Source organism: Falco naumanni, chromosome 5 (genome assembly GCF_017639655.2).
Source record: "Falco naumanni isolate bFalNau1 chromosome 5, bFalNau1.pat, whole genome shotgun sequence".
Lineage (NCBI taxonomy): Eukaryota > Metazoa > Chordata > Aves > Falconiformes > Falconidae > Falco > Falco naumanni.
Genome location: NC_054058.1, coordinates 71,300,849 through 71,316,767, shown reverse-complemented (window position 1 = coordinate 71,316,767; position 15,919 = coordinate 71,300,849). Strand labels below are relative to the sequence as shown.

Below are 15,919 nucleotides of genomic sequence, written 5' to 3'. Positions count from 1 at the left end.
CACAACAAGATCAGCCTAACAGCTCTGCAGCCCTGTTCTGTGAGAACTCCATCAGATAAGGTCAGTTCAAGCTCCATGGCTCATCCCAGTTGTTGGTGCCTCTGCCATTAGCTGTAGCTTACACTCCCAGATAAATCTGTTTTTCACACACAAGGTTGACATGCATCCAGTGGTGACCAGGGCCACACTGCATCCAGTAACTCTGCAAGGAGCTGAAACCCCTCAGCAACCACTTAAGAGTTGCCTGTCCAAACCAATGTAATTTCAGCTCAGCATCAGCTTGAAGAAATTCCACATACAGAAAGAAGAGAAAACTCTTATCAGGAAGTACAAGTATTATGGCCCTGGTGGTTAAAGAAGAAGCCATGCTTTTACAGTGACAAAGTTTCTATACAGTGTACGCTCTCTGAGGGATGCTCTTCATGTGCTCCCAGGTCACAATTAGCAAACTGCGACCAAAAGAGCTGTTACCAAAAATAAAATACAATCTGAACCACATCGTATTTGTGAGCTCATTTGCTTCCTCTCCCCCAGCAGTATTACTTCTCCTAACATGCAGGAGGTCAAACTGATGCTGATATCCCTCCAGTGCAAAGTCCCCAATATGAAAAGAGGCTGAACCCTCTAAAGGGTTCGTTGTAAAGGCTCTGCAGGAAGGAAGTATCAGTCTGCAACACACTGCCAAGGAAGAATCCTAATCTCATATGTGGGAGATTTTCATAGAAAGAGGTAAGTCTATTGCAGACAATTATGTTAAATAGGGAACTAGCAGTGTCCCTTCCTCATGTATTACCTCTTGACTTTTAGAGGACATTCAAAGAAGGGACTAGAAGTAATATATTGCTTCTGTTCTGTGAAGCAAAGGACCAAGGGCTGATGCTAAGATACAAGGAGTTCAAACACACTGCAGGATAAAAATCACCTTCACAGCTGATGCATAGAAGAACCAGCTCTTCACAGTGCCTGTGAAGTAACCGTTCCCTCCCACGCCGAAACCCAGTTTCAGCCCCTAGGCTTCTTGCAGAGCTCGTACATGAAACCGTCAAGCACTTGAGCTGAACTTACCAGCCCTCACAGCCTCGTTCTCCAGCACCACCCTGTTGAATATGAAACGGATATACTTGGATGGGGATGGAGTCCTCGGTCCCTCTTTCCCCAGCAGATGCAGGATCTTTGTGGCTAGGACAGTATGTTCACAGTCTTCGATGAACTCGCAGAGGTGAGCCAAGCCTGATTCCTTACTTTCAGGATTCTCCTCAATTATGCTGATTACACAGTCCACAATGGCTCGCTTGTACTCAAAGCCACCCTGGGAAAGGAAAATCAAGGACACTGACCCAGCAGGCAGAGCTCAGACCACAGTGCTGGTCAGCTCCCCTTACGCTTCAATTACTTCTTTCCATTGAAAAAGCAAGCATTTGTAGATAAAGAAGAAAGAGAAAGCATGCTGGATAACCTAGCAGGGTCTTCCCAGCCCCCTGACTCATAAAGGTATATCATCTGAGTATCTCCTCAAATCAGTTTTGGATGTACCAGCCCTAATTCATAAGCACATTTCAGACAGGTCTGACCTACAAGATAAACAAGAATGACAAAGTAACCAGTCAGGCCCCATCACCACTGTGTACCCACTGACGTAAGACAGAAGAGACCCTTCATACTATCTATCAGAGCTACTTGCCAATAACTACACAAAGAAAGTTTCACACATACATCATCCCTGAGCATGTTGGAGAGGAAAGTCATCATGACACTGTGTTTCCGAGGGTATTTCTGGCACAAAGCACTGATAGCCTGTACTACCACTACCTGCAAAACAACAGAGAAGGGTGTTAGTCACGTGCATTTATTTTTCCATGAAAAAGACAGGCTTCTCACTATCTCAAGTTGTCACATCAATAGATTAAATTCAAATACAAGAAGGATGTAATTAGGTGGTGGACTCTCAGCATAAGTGTGTTAACAGCCCTGTGTAGCATGCTGTAAGTTCTGGCTCTGTTACAGGGACTGTATTTAGGACAGACTACATAAATTCAAGGGCCTTCCCTCCCTCCTCCTGTTCAGTGATGATCCTGACCTAATCCTAACTTAGTCACATTTTGTCATTAAAACTCTTTGCAATTTAAAACTTGTCCAATACCTTTTTCTTTTTCTCATAAAAACAAGAACTTAAGACCGCTGTCATTGACTTTGTATGTTGACTGCTACACTGACTTTGTAGAGACATGCTACACTCTTCAAGGCAACACCACAACGTAAAAGGAATGGGTATAGGTGAACTACCATCCTGAACCAAGTTATGACCTGAGTTTAGTCACTATAAAGTTTAAAAATTAGGTGGAAACTTATGGTTCACACTATTTCCTAACGATCACACTGAAGTGGTATAGACTCAATCAGAACAGTTAAAATCCCTCTTCCCCTCCAAAGAGGCAAGCAGAAGGCAGCACAACATTTTGCAAGATACTCCACAGGAGCCAGGAACCCACAAAAATGACATTTATCCCTTCTTGGAGTGGTAGCATGAAATGACACGGTATATTAAATTTGGAAGCAGAGGATTACACCTTCTGAATTTCAAGCTGGCTTTGCTCTATCAGACAAAATCATTGAAGGATTAATGGGAAAATCTTCATAGTAACAAGAATGGGAGAAAAACCTGCAGGTGGAAAGAGCAGAGGCCTCCAATGCCACACCTTAAACTCATCTGATATTTCTGACACGAAGGAAGAGATCTGTTTCATGAGTCTGTCTACACTGCTCTCACTGCCTGTCTTCAGCAGGGTGGTGATGGCAAGGGTAGCAATACTGCGGTTGGAGTCAGTGATGAGGTTTTCCAGATCCAGATTGCAGGCAGTGACTGCAGATGGATGCTTCATGGCCACCTGTAAAGAACGCAATTCCAAATTATATGGCAGTAACATGCTACAGTTCAAAGCTTTTGATGGGGCAAGGATTAAAGCTCATTTTTTTAAAACCTTTTTTTTCCAAGTATTGCTCCGTTCCACAAGGATTTCAACTAAATCTACATCATATGACTGCTGACAGGATGCAATCAAAGCTCAGGTTCTTTTGTTTCAGCATTTCAAAAGAACTGTAAGTTACAGCTCATGGGTTAACAGCCACAAACTGCTTCTGTTGTGGTGTGCAGCTTTGAAATCAGAATGTTACTTCCTTCACACACATCCTATCCATGCTTTTCACAGTATTAAATAACTGAGACTCTTCTTCCTTACAGCTGAGAGCCCAAAAGTTATCAAAACCCAGCTTGTTATAGCCCTGTGGTCCAAAAGTCAGCAAACATACCTTGAGTGCAGAAAAGATTTCTGTCACACCAGGAAATCTGGCATGGAAAAGCCAGTTCTCCAGCATGGAGTATTTCCAAATACAGTAATAACAAGAACAGTTGTTCTGCTTTAGATAACACACCATTAGGCACTGAAGTCTGGCTTCCTCTGATGCTCAGAGATTTATGCTTGTTTAGAGGTTTTGGAAACACTCACTTTATTAAGGGTCCGTACAGCTGCATATCTCAAGACAGGTTTGGGAGAACTACAGAAAAGCTGCAGCACTGAAAACAAATGAAAAAAGAATAATCAAGAGAAGTAGCTCACAACAAAATGGCAAAGCGTAGAAACGGTTTAACAAAAAACAGCTTCCAGCACTGCAACTCCAGGCACCTGTAATGTCTGGAGAGCAAGAAGGTGACAGCCCTCATGACCACACCAGATGAGGAAAGGGAAATTGCCTTGTGCTAGCATTTTCATATTGAGAGGTGCAAATAGTTTAGTAAGAATTCACCACAGCAGAAAACCACATACGGTCTCTTTCAAAGAAAGAGAACAGAGAGGAAAGTAATGTTTCCACATTCAGCTAAGCACTGCTAAATATTCATGCAGCTCACTCTATAATTTATCACTAGCTTCACAAGAAAGTTAAAAATAAGCTCTCATTTTTCATCTTAGATTAATAATAGGTGGTTTGCACAGTTGCCTGTGGCGCATCTGTACTGTCAGGTTCTCTTCTACCTTCCCTCCCACCCCAACTTCCTGCAGCTGGAAAAAGGCAAGTATTGTCCTGTGCTGCCTCTGCCACCCATTCTCAAAAGCTCTGGATGAAATGGGGAAAAGGGATCAACGTTCTTCTCATCCAAAAGCCTGGGGACAATCAGAAAATTCAGGATTTGAGTCCAGTATATTATATGTTGTACTGTCTCTGACATGCTTTACTGCCCTTTCTTTCAGCTGCATCACTGGTACAAAGGACTATGGCCAACCTGAAACAGCTGGTGCCAGCTCCCTGGCTGTGCAGTTTGGGAGATGGATGATTGCAGAAGCAGCTTCATAAATAACCATTTCATGCTTATTCCGCAGACAGCTCTCAATGAAGTCAAACAGTGGACTTTCATGGCTACAAACAGAAGACATTTCACAGTGTAATGCTGAATTACATACAAACCACTTATACCACATTTCTGAGAAGCTGACAGAAAGCACAGCTAAGGCAGTGGCTTTCATGTTTCCTACACTGCCATATTGCTCTAAACTTTTTATTTACTGATATTCATCTTTACATTATCTTCTTCAAGCTAGAAATGCTGCATTCTAAAGATACTTTACTATTAAGTATCACATACCACTAACAAAAACATCCACAGATAAAACAATTTCATCAGGAGGTGAGTTTCTCAGATAACAATACCCTCCTTTGCTAGTATGAGAAATCACAATAGGAGAGATCTTCTTGTTTGTATCCCCCACAGTATAGGCAGATTCTTATTGCATTTGAAATGCACCTAGCTAGACAAAGTAAAAAAATATCTCCAGAGATTATTCAGCAGTTTTAATCTTACTCATGGCTAATTTTTGGCGGTGTGGTGCTAAAAATCCAAACCCCACCACACACCCACTACACATACCACCACAGAGTTCCACCTAGCATTCTGCTTCTACCTGCATTTTATTTTTAACACTACAGTTCTGCCTGTGTGTATATTTCCACAAACTTCAGAAATGTGCATTATTTTTTTTTTGAGCTACCATGGATCTCAAATTATAAATAGGTTTTGTAATTCAGATGCTGCCTCTTACCCCTCTTCAGATTCCTTCAAGAGTTTGCTTGCAATTCGGATCAGCATGCAGTATGCAAACTGGGATTTCAGTCCAGATTTAGTGAACTTATTCAGCATCTTGGAAACCGCAAGGCGATCATTTTTTCTAAGGTGATAGAGCAGCCCCAAAGCATGATACTAGGAAATCAGAAACAGAGATGTGCAGGTATTCAATATACTGTGCCATTGGAAAAGACATAAAAGGCGGCTAAAAAAATCACAGTTTCATAGCAGAAATACCTTCTAACCACAAATGATCCATATTTCCTGACAAGTTACAAAGACCTACAGATAGGCAGTACTTCCTTCCCCTTCCTGTCTATCGTAAGACAGCCTCAACATATTTCTGAAGATCTAAAGAGCCATCCATGAAGTCTGTCTGTTGCCTTTTCTCCCCATTACATGTCAAACCTTCAAAGGTTTCTGTTTACTAAGTTACACTGCACAGTAACACTTGCATTTCTAGCACACTCTGTATCTAAGATATCCCAAGGCCTTTAAATGACAGCTGACCTTATAAAATCATAGAATTATGGACTGGTTTGGGTTGGAAAGGACCTTAAAGACTATCTAGTTCTAACCCCCTGCCAGGGGCAGGGACACCTTCCACTAGACCAGGTTGCTCCAAGCCCTGTTCAACCTGGCCTTGAACACTTCCAGGGATGGGGCAGCCACAGCTGCTCTGGGCAGCCTGTGCCAGTGTCTCACCACCCTCACAGTAAAGAATTTCTTCCTAATACCTAATCTAAATCTACCCTCTTTCAGCTTAGAAGCATTCCCCCTTGTCTGTCACTACAGGCCCTACTAAAATGTCCCTCTCCAGCTTTCCTGTAGGTCTCTTTAGGTACTGGAAGGCCACTCTAAGGTCTCCCTGGAGCCTTCTCCAGGCTGAACAACCCCACCTCTCTCAGCCTGTCTGCCTAGGAGAGGTGCTCCAGCCCTCTGTCATCTTTGTGGCCTCCTCTGGACTCACTCCAACAGGTCCGTGTCCTTCTTATGCTGGGGGACCCAGAGCAGATGCAGCGCTGCAGGTGGGGTCTCACCAGAGTGGAGCAGAGGGGGAGAATCTCCTTCCTCGACCTGCTGGCCATGCTGCTTTTGGTGCAGCCCAGGATATGGTTGGTTTCCTGGGCTGCAAGCGCACATTGCCAGGCCATGTTGAGCTTTTCATCCACCAGCATCCCCAAGTCCTTCTCCTCAGAGCTGCTCTCAATCCATTCTCCACCCAGCTTGTATTGACTCTGGGGGTTGCCCTGACCCAGGTGCAGGACCTTGCATTTGGGCTTGTTGAATTTCATGAGGGTTGCACGGGCCCATCTCTCAAGCCTCTCAAGGTCCCTCTGGACAGCCTCCCTTCCCTCCTGCGTGTTGACAGCACCACTCAACCTGGTGTCACTGGCAAACTTGCTGAGGGCGCACTCGATCCCACTGTCCATGTCACCAACAAAGATGTTGAACAGCACCAGTCACAGTACCAACCAACCCCAGAGAAACACTGTTTGCCACCAGTTTCCATTTAGACATTAGACATTGACAGTAACTCTTTATGTGGGACCATCCAGTCAATTCCCTATCCTCTGAGTGGTCCACCCATCAAACCCACGTCTCTCTAGCCAGCACTTATCCTTGAGGCATTTATGGTGAAAGTACAAAGGAGCATTTCCACTTACTTGCCAAGTGGTTTTGGTTGTTTTGGTGTTTTTTTTTTTTTCCGTAAGACTGATTAAGAGCAAGGCTTAATGAAGCTGCTAAACGGGCAAAAACAAAGCTAACTTTACAGGCTTGTTTCTGATTGTTAGACTGTAATGCTGACTGGACATACAGACTACTTTCATTTCCACAGCTGTTTGGAATATTTATGCAAAGATTTTCTTTTCAGGACAAATCACTAATATTCAGGGTCATCTCTGTGGTCCTGTAGCAGCTGGCAAATTTTCTCAAGGCCAAGATGAGATGCTGGTGTTCTAGGAGGCAGTGAGATAATTTCTTAAGCCTTTTGAAAACTCAGATTCAAAGCCCTTCTGCAACAGCTACTGTGCAACAGTTAGCAGCATTCCAGCAGTCAGGTTAGTAAGGAAACAGCAGAGGACTGCACTAAAGAGCCAGCTCTTAATTAAGAATCTTGCACTGGGATCACAGAGAAACTCATGATTGTTTTGAAACAGCAGAGTTGTTTCCCTCCAGTTGCAATTCTTGTTTTTAAAAGAGTATTGGAAAAAGAAAAACCAGGCACGTTTTCTACAGTTACCTTAAGAACTCCCACAATACCATTAAAACCCTGTAGTGTGTTTAGAGCTCCTCAGGGCAACCACCCTCAATCATACCTGCACCATGACGTTGTCACTAGAAGCTGCTTCTTGAGCTTCATTGATCCACCGTTTGACTACGTCATAACTGATCTTCATCATATGCTGGAAGAAGCCACAATTTGAGACTGCAGACAAACTTAACATTAGAAGCACAGTGAAGACCTTAAGCCTTGTTCTCAGATTTTAAGTTTAAAGACTTCTTTAAAGACCTAGATTGTCTTAATCTAGGGTGCTGCTGCATATTAAAGGTAACAAAGAGTAACTCCCAAATACACAGTTTGTATGGATGTGCTTGTTTGAATAAAGAGAAAATAACTCAGAGAGCTTTTGTTTATATTCAAACAGGACAGAAGACAATACTATGACAAATCACCTGCCTACAGTTAGTCCAGCAGGAAGACTTCAATTTTAAGTATTAATACAGCCTTGTTTGCACCCTTGGGGTCCTAACAGAGTCTCTACTCCACCTCATCAGCTGGACCTCTTACCTCCTGCTCTGCCTTCCTGATCTATCAATGCAGCCAGTCTCTTAATCCTATGCACCTATAAACCATTGTTTTTCTTACATCTCAGTCTCAGACTACCATACTTCCACTTGTATTCTCCTCTTTAATAAAAATATTAACCTAATGAAATCTTTTCCAGCCTTTTCTCCTAAATAAGGGAGAGAAAAACAGAGTGAACTTCTATGTCTAGCCCTCTACTACACATTAGCAAAAATAACCTTGAATTGCAGTTTTATGATGGAAGCAATTTCATGGATTTGTCGTTTGCAAAGCACAAGGCAGACTGCTTTTATTGCCTGTTAACAGAACTCACATGCTCTTTCAGTGTCATCAGTGCTAGTTCTTCCATGGCACAGAACAGGTTGTTTCTACTTACTCTCACCAAACCAATAAGCACTTTCACAGTCAGTGTGCTTGACTTATCAAAACAGACAAAACCCTACCCCAGAGAAATTAATGTTCTACACTAACTGCATAGAGATGCCTCAGAACTTTGCACTTAAAGTTATTACAATTGATATATTCTAAAGTGACAGAACACTAACAAAGAAGTTTGAGAAGACAGAGTCAAAGGAAACTCCATTGCTACTATTTCTTGTTTATTTTGTGATAAGGAGATGAAGAAGAGTCATATAAAAGGTGGAGGAGATTAAGAACAAAAAAAAAAGGCCAGGCAAAGGTACACATGCAGTTGACCAGCCTTCCCAGACAAAACACAATGAGCACATTTACAGTAAACTGCTGCTTTACTTACCAAGGAAGACACCAATGCAGAACTAGACACACTGGGAACCCTGTCCACAATAGCTTGCTTCATGTATCTCTCAATGGCTTGTAGCATCGTACCCTATTGAAAGGGAAAGTGTTGATATTCCAGAGGCAGAACTTAAAAGCACTATAAGGCAAAAATAGAGAATCATAAAGTGGTTTCAGTTGGAAGGGACCTTAAAGATCATCTAGTTCCAACCCCCTTGCCAGGGGCACAGACACCTTCCACTAGATCAAGCTGCTCCAAGCCCTGTCCAACCTGACCTTGAACACTTCCAGGAATGGGGCAGCCACAACTTCTCTGTGCAACCTGTGCCAGTGCCTCACCACCCTCACAGTAAAGAATTTATTCCTAATATCTAATCTAAATCTGTCCTCTTTTACTTTAAAACCATTCCCCCTTGGTCTATCACTACAGGCCCTCTTAAATAGTCTGGCCCCGTCTTTCTTACAGGCTCCCTTTCAAGTGTTGAAAGGCCACTCTAACATCTGCAGAGCAGTTCAGCAGCATCCCAGACTCTGGGGGAAGTCTCCTCCTCCTGCAGGTCCTTACCGTTGCAAGTTTCATTCTTCTGCATTACTGGCCCCTCTTCCTACTGTGTGTGCTGGTGGGGGAGTTTTTGGCTGTTTGGCTGTCAGTCTGCTGCAGGTTGTGCTTGGAACCAGCTACCTAACTCCTTCTCAGACTCCCTGATGTTACACAGCCTTCTCAACTCGTCCTGCAGCTCAGCCACCTGCTGCAGGAGGTCCTCCACCTGTGCACACCTTTTACAAGCATATCTGATGCCTGCCCCTGCCCCAAGCAAAAGGTCCAGGTGCTTCCTGCAGTTTGCAGCCTGCACCCTCTTCCTTCAGCAACTCCATCTGGGTGGAGGCATTTACCACCACTGGGGCAGATGGTGCAGACTGCCCAGCTGAAGCTGCAGGCTTTGCCATCAGAGGAGTGCCCACCGTTCTGCCATGAGGGTCAGGTAGGATGAGTGCCCTTGACCTGTGCAGATGGTCACAGAACCACAGCTGGTTGCTGGGTTGAAGTCTCTCCACTTAGCCAGCAGCCTGTCCCTCCTTTAAGAGGCATCCTCCCTGCATGCTGGTTTGCTTGTCCTCTAGCACTCCCCAGGGCTGCTCTTTATGGGAGTGGAGGGTGGCCACTGTTACTTCTGGCCCTGTCTGTGCCTGGTTAGCTGCTCTTAAGCATGCTGCTGGCTCCTGGCAGGTCTCTGCACCTGCCTGGGGTTTCTTCAGATCTGGAAACATGCCCACACCAGAGCTGAGAGCCCGGCCAGATACTCAAAAGGCAAAGCATATTCACAGCATGATTCAAAAGGCTATCAGAAAAAAAATCTTGAACTAATTCTGAGAACACATACTTCTGCAAGGGAGAGATGAGTATAAGCTGCCAACCCTGAAGGTTTAGTGACTTTATCAAAGTCTACAGAAAAGCAACCTCAGATTAGAAACCAGAAGGCAGGAGCTCTGGAGCTCTAACTCCATGTTTACAGTGCTACAGCTCCACAGAGTTCCTCACATGTGCAGAGGGCTTCAGAGCTGTCCTCCCTTAAGTAGCAGTTCCATTACTACTATAAGGATACACCCTGCAAGAGAGTAGTTTTTCCTGGTTTAAATACTATTACCATCTCTCCCTTAACAGTGATGTGATTTGTACTTACATCAGTGATCCTGCAGAGTGCTCTGATGGCCGGGCCTCGGTATACATCTTCCTTCCCTGTCATGTCTTTGGTCAAACTAAAATAATCAAAGACACCCTGTTAACCCTTCTTTAATATCAATGTCTTGGTCTTTGTGTGACATTTACCTCATCTCACATAATGATTCTTCAAGTTGCTACCATGTGACTGCTAAGCTCTAGTATTGGCTAGAAAACTTCTTAATAATTAGCTATTTGAAAGTTAACATTAGTTTCTGGGGAAATACAAATCATTACAAAATGCACAGTCGATAATAATGCTTTGCCATAGGCCTGTTTCATTTAGCTCAGCCATTCTACTTCTTCGCAGCGTTGTTCTTTCTACAACATAAAATTTTTGGTTTAGATAATTGTGAAGTTTAGTTCGTTAAACAGCTTTAAAAAAATATATAAAATAAAACAATCACTTAGCACATGCCACAGATCTCATTTTTTGCTCTCGCAACAAATGTAATGTCTAACCTGTAGTAAAAAAAATTGGTAATTCAGCTGGCAGACTGAACTGAGCTTTTCACTGCTTTTCCCTAACTGCTCTGACAGCAAAATGAAACAGAAGTCACAGTCTAGGTTTTGAAAAAAACATCAAGCACCAACGATTTTAAAAAACCCACACCACCACAAGAAAACAAAGCAGAACCAATTGATAGACTGTAGGCAAGCCTCTTGCCATTTCAGAAAAGCGTTACAACACAGTAGGAAGAAACTAACACTTCATGTGGTGACACATACTCTGTATCATGAAACAATTTTTCTCTTGCTGTATCCTTTATAAAGCATAATTACAGAAAATCACAGCAGCTAAAACAAACACATTAAGATGCAGATAGCTGTTTCAGAGCTCTGATACTGTTTGCTGTAGGTTCTACTACCTGCTTGTGACAATGATGACGTCCTCTGAAATATTGGCCATCTCTTTGATAGTAAGGTAACACATTCTTCTAAGTGTTTGCTGTAAAAGTGCATTGCAGAAATACATTAAACTCAATGGTAATTATGAATAAACACTCCCTAAAAGTTCTAAAAGTTAAAGAAACTTGAAAGGTAAATACTTAAATTTGAAAGTTAAATAAACTTTTAAATACGACACCCTCTTTCCCTCTTTACACAAAGTTATAAGCACACAAACAGAACTATGCTTGACAATTGGATAAGAGCCTTACTCCCTGTTACCAAACAAACCAGGAGAAGAATAAGAGATACATATCTTGTGAAATTATAAAACTAAAAGAATTAATCCACATTTTAATTTTGAAAGAAGTGATATATGTCTATATGCAGAAGCCTCACAATCATCAGTTAAAAGCTGTAAAAACAACTTCCTGTGATCTGTTATTGTAAAAGAAAAACAGAAATATGCAAAGAGCACTGACACTTTTAATTCTTTGAAAGTGAATGACATTTACATTAAAAAAAGCCTCTACTTTCTAAAATGTGGCTATGAGAAAGGTCCCAAACACTCTGTACTTCCAAAATTTTTATTCCACCTTTAAACAATGACACCTGCAACCTTCCTCAGCCAAATTTCTAAAAATCTGAAGTGCCAGTTCATTTTTAATAAAAATGAGTGAGACCTATCACATGACACATACCCCTCTGAGTTTTTACACTCTGTGCAAAAGAGATCAGGGAAGAACTTTAATACTGGGTGAAGTCCAAAGTTTAATCCAGCATTTTTAGGATGTTCTCATCACTTGACTGCACCCTGATTCATTAATAGAGCAAGCTGTTCTACGGAATAGCAGTATTTGACCTACAGGCAACTTTAAAATTCTATTTTCAGTTAAGCATACGGTGATTATTTCCAAGTGTAAGAAACAGTCATAAAATTACAACGATTTGCATATTAAGGCTTTCTGTCATTATTCACATTCTTTACAATAATTCCTCTTGGGGGGGAGGAAAAAAACCACTAGCAAAACCAACCTGTAGAAGTAACCATATGTTATTATTCAATCATTTGTTTCCAAACCATGAATTGCCTTCAGCAAGTACTCTGCATGCAGAGCTTGTTCTCTGAAGTACTTGCCTCTCACATCCCAATATCCAGCTGTTTTGTAGTTACTGCAAATCCAGACAAAAGCAGGGAGGCAGCAAGTTGTAAACACTAGGTACTTACATCATTAGACTGAAATAATCTGGTCATTGCAAAAAAAGCTTCTGTGGCTTCGGTGGTTCCAAAATGTTCACCCTGAAAATAGCATATAAAAAATGAGGGAAAAACCACCACCATTATTCAGCTGCCTCTACCTTTCAGCCCTCATTTATAATACCTTCCCACACACCAAGAATATTTTTTTGAGACTTTTTTCTCATGTTAGAAACCATCCCTCCCTCACTTCATGTTTCCTGGGGAGTACATGGCCAGTTTACCATTATTATCTACTTGATACCAACATAAATGCCATCCCAATGCGACAGTGATAGAATAGTTTGTCAAGGAGCCTGTGTTCCCTCTTTTGACATTAGTGTGTCCGCAGTTGTTTTTGTGTCGTGTTTGTTAACTAGAAGGATCCCCTTGCTTAAAAGGAATCTGCTTAAAGATCACTGGCGCTAATTAAGACTGAACAGCATAGGTCCCTCCTAACTGATCATAACTCCTGTTAAATACTGCCTGACATGCAGGAAACCTGATCTATGCGGATACTTAAAGAAAATCTCCTTCCTTATCACACTTCCAATGTCTCCCCAAAGAAAAAGACTTTCCACTTCATCACTTCCTTCCTGAGCTCTTTACCTCACCTCAGTTATTCCTACTTCAGCTAGGCAAACACAAGCGGCTTTTTAATTACATGGTGCTGCAGTGATCACAGACCAAGCAGCAGCTCTCACTTGGCACTCAGGGGAGAAAAGAGGGAAAAAAAAAAAAAAAAGTCTTAAAAGCTTCAGTGACATCTCATTCACCTTAGCGGCAAAGTCAGAGGAGAGCACACAATATCACAGCATAAAAACTCCATTTCTGATCTCCTTAAAAGCTACCTCCCAAGTCTGACAGGAAGAGGTATAAAACTTCTTTCACACTGGAAGTTGTTAGAAAGCAGGTTCAGGAATGTTCATTCTGGCTGGGAAGAAATCATAACAGTTACCTGGTTCAGCAAGTAAAGTATCTTGGTAAGGATGTGCAGGCATCTTCGTGGATTTATGGGGGTCTCATTAAAGATACGTGCCTACAAACACAGCATAAATACTGTCTTACAGTATAGCCCAACAATAATAATTTCTCTTTCACCATAAAATATAAAGCAATTTGTTTTCAATCAGGTAGCTTACAATTTTTTTCATTGTAAAAATGTGTCCCGGAGAATATACTCTTGTTGTTCCACTCATGCATGTTTAGTTTGCTGGCTGGACAGCAATTTGAACAAAAGACAACAACTTGGTATACCATCTGGAACTAGCAAAAATACTTCAAAATAAAAGCATAACAACTTAATTATTTCCATAGCACTTGCAGCCCAAAGACTATTTAGCACTAGTCTGTAGGAACACAAAACTGAAACTATTAAGTTCCTACTTACAGTTCTTTGTACCCACAAAAAATCCCCATTATTTAACCACATGTTCATCTCACCACTTGCAATCATTCCTGGAGTACACAAAGAGAAGTAGGAAAACCTGTTACACAGTATGTTGAACAAGCATTGGAAAACATGTCACCTCTTCAGAAAAAGGACCCTGAGATGCTGTATGTCTACATGGAAGGCAGAACCCACAAGTAACCTAATTACCATACATTAACCCCTTATGGAGTAACTTCATGTGGACTTAATTCACATACACTGTGGTTTGAAATTAACTAAATTAATTTAGCCATTCATGTTTACCAAGAGTTGTACTGTAAACCTTCCTTAAGCTTCTAACACTGCCTAAAGGAAAAAAAAATAAAAAATCCAGCATTATACTACGATTACTCATACCTCCTGAAGCACAGCACTCTTCTCCAAATGCTGAAAAGGATTAGAGCCACTACCTGAGGAACAAATGAGACACGTCAGTTGAGGAAATGCATTCTTCACAAAAAACAGCAGAATTGAACATGCTGGAACTGCCCCTAAACATTACAAAAACACCTCACTGCTACAGTGACATACTTCTTGGAATAACTGATGTTCTCCACCAAGAGCTCTGAATCCACTTTCTTAAATTATATGTTCACAGTTACAGGAAAAAAAAAAGGAAGGGAGCACTTTCAGCACAGCTGGAACATGAGGATGAAGAAAGATGTTTACAAGTAAATTTGCCTTAATACTCCCTTTACATAACACTATTTACTCTTTATCTTTTCCCGCTCCCGTTTTTATTCCTTCAGGCACAGAAAGCACTGAAAGTATCAGGACAGAGCTGCTGGCCAGAATCTGAAACAGAAGTATATAAATCAATGCACCACTAAAACAAGCTACTCTGCAAACTCCACAGTCTGGCTGCTGCACATCACAACAGTGCTAACACTAGACTATCTCCATACTGTAACTTTGCAGCCTTCTAACAGTCCAGATCCCAGATTTTTTGGGGATGGCACATTTCTGTCAGCAGCATACAGAGGAGACCAACCTTCTAATCCACATTCATAGTGGAACTGCCACTGAAAACCACCATACAGACATATAAATCCCTCCAAACCCTCACTACTGCTACTGGCCCTTTTCTCCCAGCAGTAACTCAATTCGTTTATTCTTCAAGTTCTCACATCGCAAGCAGAAGGAAAGCGAGAATGAAACTAACTCAACCCAGCTGGGCACATCTTGCGGCTCAGAAGACCTTTGAGCAACAGCAACATAAAATTCAAGACGGCACCAGTTACTACAGGCAACCTGAACTTAGTTTCCAGCGAAAACGCGCAGGTGATGGCTTCATTCACAACATCTGTACCTAACGTGATGGGTTTTTTCCCGCCCGCCGGGTACCCGAACCCCTCTGCTAATGGCACAAGGTCCGTGTGTGTGACCGGCTGCCGCCCTGCTGCCAGGCTGAAATGCGGCCCCCAGTCCAGCCCAGCTCCTCCCCACCACGGCGGGGGCGGGAAGAGACCGCCCGCCGCAGCCCGAGTGTTGAGAGGAACCGGATTCCCTTCAAGCACCGCCTCAGGGCCCGGGGCGGGCCCTGCAGCCCGCGGACCGTCCACAAGGGCCGCGGGAGGATCCGAAGGAGGCCGAGGCACCAGCAAGCAGGTGGGACCTCCCTCCTCAGCGGCCGTTACCCCTCTTCACCTCAGCGGCCGGTACTCCCTCACCTCAGCGGCCGCTACAGGCCGCGGAGTGCGCTGGGCGCCTAACGATGGCTCCCCGCAGGGCCGTACCGCTACGCCCGCCCCTGGGCCCGCCTCCGGCTCCCTCCCTGCCGCCGCCAGCCCCGTACCAGACTCCTCATCCTTCTTATCAAACTTCTTAATCATGTCGCCGCCGATCGCCCCCCTCCCTCAGAGCTGCACGGCCGCGGGAGTTCCCGCCGGAAGATCCGCCTCCCCCGCACCCTCTACCATCTCATTGAGCTGCGGGACTGTCATTCAACCCCCTACGCACTT

At 43.0% G+C, this 15,919-nt stretch overlaps 1 protein-coding gene across 2 annotated transcripts in view; it reads right to left on the bottom strand.

Moving 5' to 3' along the window:
• Nucleotides 1-15,919, bottom strand: part of COPG2 (COPI coat complex subunit gamma 2) — a 24,279-nt gene extending 8,360 nt beyond the window's left edge. Inside the window, exons 1-14 of one of the 2 annotated variants that reach the window (XM_040594921.1) lie at nt 15,754-15,919; nt 14,316-14,368; nt 13,485-13,565; nt 12,518-12,589; nt 11,271-11,350; nt 10,364-10,439; nt 8,680-8,772; nt 7,435-7,521; nt 5,091-5,248; nt 4,277-4,410; nt 3,504-3,571; nt 2,697-2,885; nt 1,714-1,809; nt 1,066-1,309 (exon numbers count right to left, since the gene is read on the bottom strand). In XM_040594921.1, the coding sequence (XP_040450855.1) occupies nt 1,066-1,309; nt 1,714-1,809; nt 2,697-2,885; nt 3,504-3,571; nt 4,277-4,410; nt 5,091-5,248; nt 7,435-7,521; nt 8,680-8,772; nt 10,364-10,439; nt 11,271-11,350; nt 12,518-12,589; nt 13,485-13,565; nt 14,316-14,368; nt 15,754-15,790 (1,468 nt within the window). In that variant the 5' untranslated portion in view covers nt 15,791-15,919. Of the gene's footprint in view, nt 1-1,065; nt 1,310-1,713; nt 1,810-2,696; nt 2,886-3,503; nt 3,572-4,276; nt 4,411-5,090; nt 5,249-7,434; nt 7,522-8,679; nt 8,773-10,363; nt 10,440-11,270; nt 11,351-12,517; nt 12,590-13,484; nt 13,566-14,315; nt 14,369-15,302; nt 15,394-15,753 lie in introns of those variants that run through there. The other variant, XM_040594922.1, reaches the window with a different exon arrangement.